Source organism: Nicotiana tabacum, chromosome 12 (assembly GCF_000715075.1).
Source record: "Nicotiana tabacum cultivar K326 chromosome 12, ASM71507v2, whole genome shotgun sequence".
In the NCBI taxonomy this organism is placed as follows: Eukaryota; Viridiplantae; Streptophyta; class Magnoliopsida; order Solanales; family Solanaceae; genus Nicotiana; species Nicotiana tabacum.
In genome coordinates this window covers 13,766,843-13,774,669 of record NC_134091.1, presented here as the reverse complement: position 1 = coordinate 13,774,669, position 7,827 = coordinate 13,766,843, and the positions used below count along the sequence as shown (strand labels likewise).

General features: G+C 36.2%; 1 protein-coding gene across 1 annotated transcript; it reads left to right on the top strand.

Annotated features, from left to right (window-relative positions):
• Window positions 1–1,302: 1,302 nt before the first annotated feature.
• On the top strand, window positions 1,303–6,557 carry LOC107810049 (cytochrome P450 CYP82D47). Its single transcript, XM_016634781.2, is given in 2 exon segments — window positions 1,303–4,621; window positions 5,664–6,557. Coding segments are annotated over 2 exon segments (1,572 nt in total). The 5' UTR covers window positions 1,303–3,673; the 3' UTR covers window positions 6,288–6,557.
• The last annotated feature ends 1,270 nt before the right edge of the window (window positions 6,558–7,827 follow it).

Below are 7,827 nucleotides of genomic sequence, written 5' to 3'. Positions count from 1 at the left end.
TTCCATCTGGAATCTCGACACGAACTCCCTGAGCATCTCGTTATCTCTCTGTTTGACCTTGAAAAGGTCTAATTTCCTAGTTTCTACCTTGATGGCCCCGGCATAGGCCTTCACGAACGCATCTACAAGCATAATAAATGAGTCGATGGAATTCGGAAGCAAGTTGCAATACCATACTATCGCTCCCTTGGACAAGGTTTCCCCAAATTTTTCAACAACACTGACTCAATTTCGTCGTCTTCTAATTCGTTTCCTTTGATCGTGCATGTATAAGAGGTTACATGCTCATTCGGATTCGTAGTCCCATTATACTTGGGAATGTCGGGCACTCTAAACCTCTTCGAGATTAGTTTCGGTGTTGCGCTCGGGGGAAAAAGGCTTCTGAATAAACTTTTTGGAGTCTGGCCCTTTCCATATCGGAGGTACTCCCGGGATCTGATCGACCCATGAGTTGTACGTTTCCACCTTCTTATCGTTGGCCTCAATCTTTTTCTCGAATGACTTCACCCGCTTTGTCAGTGCTTCGAGCATCTTCATCACCTCAGAAGTTTCCCCGGGTCTGAGCTCACCCGGTTCGACGATAACTTGTTCGTCTCTTCGAGTTTTCCCGGGACTGTTCGAGTTAGACCTTGTTAGGGGCGTGGCTTTAATTCTGCAATTGCGCTATACCACTTGTTGAGCCTGCAACATTTAGAAGATCAACCAAAGGCTTACCCTCTCACCTTCACCCTCGGGCGCTTCGCGAGCCGCTGGTCGGAGTCCCCCACATATACTGTTTTCGGGATCAATTGGTAAATTGATATTGATGGCCACCTGCGAGTTAGCATCGATCGGGTCGGCGGCTAGGACACTATTGGGATCAATAGGAAGCACATCATTACTAGGCATCACGTTATTATTCTCGCCGTGAGTAGACTAAGAGTTTGATATCCTTAGGCTAGCCTGGAATCAAAATTTCAAAGAAAAAGCATAAAGTAGGGTGTGTTATGGAGATTCATATCAAATCACCACTATTATCCTTAGCCCCACATTGGGTGCTAAATTGTTTATCCAAAAAATGAGTAACAATTAAATTTGTACGCGGTTTAAAAGATACGTGGTTTAGTATAATACGAATGATTAAGAACAACAGGTAAATGAGTTAAAGACAAAATAAATTGTCAAACCAATTACAATGTAATGACCAAGCCTGATCTTAGATTGAACAGTGGAATTCTTCCTCGATTGGACCTTCGATAGAAGCTCGGTTGCGAGCAAAGAAAAGAACAAATGAATAATGCCTTGAACAATAGCTAGAAGACAAAAATAAACTTTTAAAGCTTTGATTTGCGTGTTACAATGTGTCAAAATAGAGAAAGCCTTTCCTTTTATATAGTAGGAGAATTTCAGTCCTAGTGCAAGTCTAAAAAAGGTAAAAATCTTCTTTTTTCGGTAAATATTGATCTTCAGTTGATACTGAACGGGATTCGCGCCGTAATATCCGGCTGAGGGCGAATATTTCAGCCTCCTGCTCGTCATGCATAACTGTTCACCGCGTACCCCGAGGTCCAGAAGCTATACTTGGCCCGGGTCCGTCATTTCACCTTGTCCGATCTCAGGTACATCGTTCATTCCTCCCGGGTTTCGATACGAGGGGCTCCTGGCCTCGATTATAATCACTTCAAGTCGTGTTTACCCTTTGTTCCTTCATCGAAGAATCGGAAAAAACTTTGCCTCCGATTTTACCCGTATAAAAATACAATAGGAGCAAACTCAGTTATTTAATTACCTCACGGATATTTCTGAGATTAAAATAAAAATAATTTAATAACTTGAAAATGGGTCAAAAAATTAGTCTTTGTTACTTCGATCTTTTTAACAAGAATTACTTAGTTATAAATTTAAATTTTGTTATTTAATATAGACCCATTCTTATTTGGTAGATTAGTTAAATGGATATAAGGGACATGGAATAAATGAGTTTTATCATTAAAAAATATTTTTATAATATGACATGGTATGTTATGTCATGCCAAATAAGTGCTCTTTACTTTATGAGTGAAAAAGTAATAGTTGAGTAAATTTATTGTCCTAAATAAATATAAAAAAGTGACTTTTGTAGGATATTTTTATAAGTTGGGTGACCACTCTTAGGTTAATTTTACCTATAGATACCTAATTTTCACGGGTTAAATATGAGTTGAAGCCCAAATTTTATCCAACTCAAATATCACTCATTCAACCCACCAAAATATAGGCGGGTTGATAAAATATGGGCTTATTTTGCCAGCATTGATTAAGATGCTAGAGATAGATAATCAGGTGCGGAGCTAAAAGCTTAGCTACGAGTTCGATCGAATTCAATAGTTTTTGCTCAAACAGTATATTTATATTAAAAAATTTATTAATTTAATTATTAGTATTTGACACGATCGTTTCAAAATTTATAACCCATAAAACTGAAATCGCCGACACCTTAAATAATCAAATGTTTTCATCTATCAACACTTCCACAGATTGATGTATAATAGAGTTTACCAATTCGATAACGTATGGCATTTGTTTTTGTTATCTTTCACTATCAACCACGGGCCACCACTGTTTGCATTTCCAATGCAATTTTGTCATTTGTTAATTAATTGAATATTGTTTTCTTATAGAGGTGTATGCTAGCTAGACCGCAATCCTGCCAGAATGGAATAGGATCAATACATCTTTTCCTCGAAAACATCAAACTTTCAACACTTACGATATGGGACGTGACTATGAGTCTAGGGGCGGATCTATAGGCTAAACTAGGGGTAAGTGAATGTATGGACCTTCAGTGAAATATGTATTTTTTAGAATTAATTTAATATTATATATTGATATTTATGCTTTATAAATATTGAATCGTTCACTTAATTTAATACTTAATTATATATTTTAAAAAATAAGAATCAATTCTCACTTAATATTTTTTTTGTCTCTTTTATTTTGTAATGCACTAAATATTTTAAATTCGCCTCTGACTATGACAGATCAAACACAATAGTCAGACGTGGTGGTCAATGTTACGTAACATTCTCGATCACCCAAAAAAACTGACTATCATTCTATTTACACACAATATTTTAAAAGGTAAAGAAAAATATTTACATTGGCAATAACTGATATGTTCATCGCATATAATGCAACATTCAATTGTGAGCGACTGGGGACAATTCTTCCTTGGCAATTTTTGGCATAAGCTCTCTCATTTACAAGTAGCACATGATAAATAAAATTCATTCACTCTTAATTAAAAATTTCCAACTTTGAGATCTGAGATTAGAAGATAATTTACTAGTAATTAGGAGTGATTCCTCCTTAGATGAGCCCTACGCGCAAAAGTAAATTATTTGGACAGTAAATTTGGATTAGAATATCAGATAGTTTAACTTAAAACAACCGCCATTGTCCTTTCATTGGTTTCCTAATGTTTTATGTATTATTTAATGGCAGTATATATACAACAAACTTAGAGGAGTTTAATTTAGCAATTTCAGCTTCTAATATTATAATCTTGAATTGAAGATAACGTGATATATTTGAATTTACTGTTTATTCTCATCCATCTATAAATATAATAAACTCCACCACCGTTCCTTTTTTGGAGTATACTTTTGAATATAAAGATTATAACAGGTTACATACGCAAAATATATAGTTAGCCATGGATTTCGTCTTAATTGCCATTACACTAGCTAGCTCCTTAGTTTTCCTCTTCCTTATTTACAACCAATTTCTCTCAACCAAAAGAAACAATGGGCAGAGGAAAAGGGTACCTGAAGCTGCCGGAGCATGGCCTATCATTGGCCATCTCCACCTTCTCAGTGGATCTGAATCTGATCAGTTACCTCACAAAGTCTTAGCTCGAATGGCAGAAAAATATGGGCCAATTTTCGGGTTGAAGCTTGGAGTATACAAAGCTGTTGTGGTTAGTGATCCCAAAATAGCAAAAGAATGTTTCACAACCAACGATTTGGCCCTTGCAAATCGGCCCAAATCCTTGGCTTCAGAGATCATAGGCTACAACCATGCCATGTTTGGGGTTGCTCCCTACGGACCTTATTGGCGAGAGATAAGGAAAATAGCAACTATTGAATTTCTGTCCACTCGGCGAATTGAGGTGCTCAAACACATAAGAGAATTTGAAGTAAAATCAGCTATTAAAGAGTCTTATGAATTTTGGTTGAAGAACAAGAGTAGTAGTTTAAACGGTGCAGTGAAAATGGAAATGAAGGAATGGTTAGGGAATGTAATTATGAACACAATGGTGAAGATGTTATTTGGAAAAGAATGTACTGAAGGAGAAGGAATAAATAAAGCTCACAAAGCAATAAGAAGATTTTTTGAATTGATGGGGGCTACTGTTGTTGCTGATTTTTTACCTTATTTAAGGTGGCTAGATATAGGAGGTCATGAGAAGGCAATGAAAGAAGTTGCTAAAGAAATCGACTCTGTTGTTGAAGAATGGTTAGGAGAACATAAAAGGAGGAGGGATTCTAAAGGGATTAAATCTGGAGAGGAAGAAGATTTTATGGATGTAATGTTGTCCATTTGTGAAAACAGAGATTTGCCTGGATTTGATGCTGATACCTCTATCAAAGCTACATGTATGGTACGTTTCTTAATTACCCTCTTAAAACCACTTCTAACCAGCTATGAGTATATGACTTGACTAAGAATTAAAGAAATATGCTAAAATCGGTTTAAATTATAGCAAGGGGAAAATGTCCAAATTCGTTCGTGTACTTTTCGGAATTGTTCAAGCCTGCCCTATGTCAGACTTTTGGTCTAATTATAACCATGTCGGTAGCAAATTATCATGTACTCGCTCCGTTTTAATTTATGTGAATCTATTTTCATGTTAATCCGTGCTAAAAATAATGACTCATTTCCTTATTTGAAAATAATTTACTTTTATGCAATGATTTATAGTCACACAAAATTTATGTGCCTCATTTTATACCACAAGTTCAAAAGTATTTTCTCTCTTCTTAAACTTTGTGCCCAGTCAGGATTTACATAAATTGGAACGGAGGGAGTATTTGCTTGCGTTGGTGGAGTTCACTTGTTCAAATTCTTTGATAAAAAGAGTTTAAATTTACCTCTCAACTTTTGAATATGAACCATTTTGAATATGAACCAAAGGTCAAGAGCAACAGTGAGTCTTATTCCTAATGGGGTAAGAGGTGTTTGGATTAACTTATAGGCTAAAAGTCAAAAGTCATGAGTTGGTAATACCATAACTTTTGGCTTTTGGCTTATTTTTGTATTTTTAATGCCTAAAACTAAGTGATTTTATGCACTTTTTATCATTGTCAAACACCTCAAAAACTAGGAAAGTGCTTAAAAACGAATAAGCACGTAAAATAAGCCAATCCAAATAGCCTCTTAGTCAAAAGTGCAACAGAGGACATAATTGAGCAATTTCGGAAAGTACATTGACAAATTTAACCATTTTCCTTGTATCAACAGCATAAAACTTTTGTTTTCATTGTTAGTGTATAAAATCAAAATCGTTTTTCATTAATCATCAATTCATTGTCTTCTGACTACGAAAAGAACATCTATAAATTTGTCATTAATATTCTATTGTAGTCCCTTGTTGTGCTCAAATGTGTAGCTTATTGCTGAAATTGTTGAGTTTGGGTTGGTAGGCTCTGCTAGCGGCAGGTACAGACACCACGATCGTAACTCTAACATAGACTTTATCTTTACTACTAAACAACTACCAAGCACTAAAAAAGGCCCAAGATGAATTGGATGCTCACGTTGGGAAGAACAGATGTGTACAAGATTCAGATATCAAGAACTTAGTCTATCTTCAAGCTATTGTTAAAGAAGCATTGCGTTTATATTCAGCTGCACCGCTCTCTGTACCACACGAGTCGATGGAGGATTGCACTATTAGTGGCTATGATATACCAAAAGGCACTCGCTTGTTAGTGAACATTTGGAAGATTCATTGTGATCCAGATTTATGGCCAAATCCTGATGAGTTTAAGCCAGAGAGGTTCTTGACGACACATAAGGATGTCGATGTGAGAGGAAATCACTTTGAGTTGATACCATTTGGTAGTGGAAGAAGAATGTGCCCTGGAATTTCTTTTGCCCTTCAAGCTGTGCCCTTTGTATTAGCTGGTTTGTTGCAGGGGTTTGAACTTAAAAGGCCTTCGGATGAACCAATTGATATGAGTGAGAGCTTTGGATTGACAATCCTTAAAGCTTCTCCTCTCCAAGTTCTCCTCGCTCCGCGCTTGGCTCCCAATCTTTACGAATGAAATGCTTAGTTCGTAATATTGATGTGAAAATAATAAGAAGACTTCAAACGTCATACATTACATGTGTAATTGTACAAGTCTTCACATCATGTTACAGATGACATTCAATTTTTTAGAGTCCTGCACTGGAAATTTCAAGTTGTAACTCTGACCAAAGGTATACTTTACCCTCCCAATTTTACTTTGGATCCGTTCAGCTCGAAAGGATATATATGCTTATTAGCTTCTGAAGTATTTTTCAAAAGTTTCTGTCTGACGACGTTGCTCTCATTTTCTCTCTAGCGTAACTACATCGCTATAATTTTTAACAAAACATTTTGATTAGTTGATACATCAAAAGTCAATGTAAGTTTTCTGCCAATTGTTATACCGCGATGCTAAAGTCACATGTGCTATGACATAACAAGGTAGACAAAACCGAATGGATTGGGCTTGGGAATGTGTTACTCATGAGTCGTATTAACCAGCCCAATGAGAGGTTATTAGACTACAATTGGGACCCAGGTTGAGGTACAAGTGTCAATGTCAAGGAATTACTGGAAAAGAAAGAATACAGTTACTATAATTATCAATCTGTTATTTCTGTATTTGGTCGTGGATATTGGATCCATTACAACATGTTTCAATAGCTTAATAACCTTAGTTTCACTCTGACGTGGACTGTGAAATCTACCATAATTTTTAGTCTATATAAGAACAATCCCCTCCATAACTAGTTAGTCATTTAGTTAAGAGTTCTTCCTCTCATATCCAACGCAATGGATTTCTCTCTTGCCATTACCCTGTGCTATAACGTTTAGTTTTCTCTACTTCATTTACATGCCTTTACTCTTTAGGAATCAGTAGCAAAAGCAATATTAGCAGCAGAACACCACCTAAAGTTGCTGGTTCGTGGCCTCTCATCGGCCATCTACACCTTTTCAGTGGGTCTCAGCTGCCTCACAAAATTTTGGGCCTCATGGCAGACAGAAATGGGCCAATCTTCACAGTAAAATTTGGGGCCTATCAAGTTTTAGTGGTGAATGATTGGAAGATAGCCCAAGATTGTTTAATCAATAAAGACTAGGCCTTGAAAACCAAAAAATACAGAAATATTATACTTTTTGGGGTGGTTTTAACTTTTGACCCTCGTTTGCCTCATGGGCAGAACTTCAAGATCAAAAGTTAAAAGTGTTGCCCTATGGATAAACGAGATACAACACTTGTTAAACTTGAAGTTCCATCCATAGGGGAAACGGGAATAAAAATTCAAGATCATCAACTTTTGAGGGCTATTTGTGTATTTCACCCTTCGCAAGCTGACCAAAGGTGCTAGTTGATATTGCAGTTTGTCTAGACATCTGTACAAAATCTTTATTCTTTTTCCTTAAGACTAAAATATTCCAAACCTTGTCCGTTGAAAACCTGAAAGCAATATTCTACTTAATGTTAAAGCTTCTTTTCATGGATTGTAATTTTGAATAAGGTTGGAACTAATGCATTTTATTGAGTATAATGGAAGAAAATAAGAAGTATAGACACTTGTAATATTAACTCATCT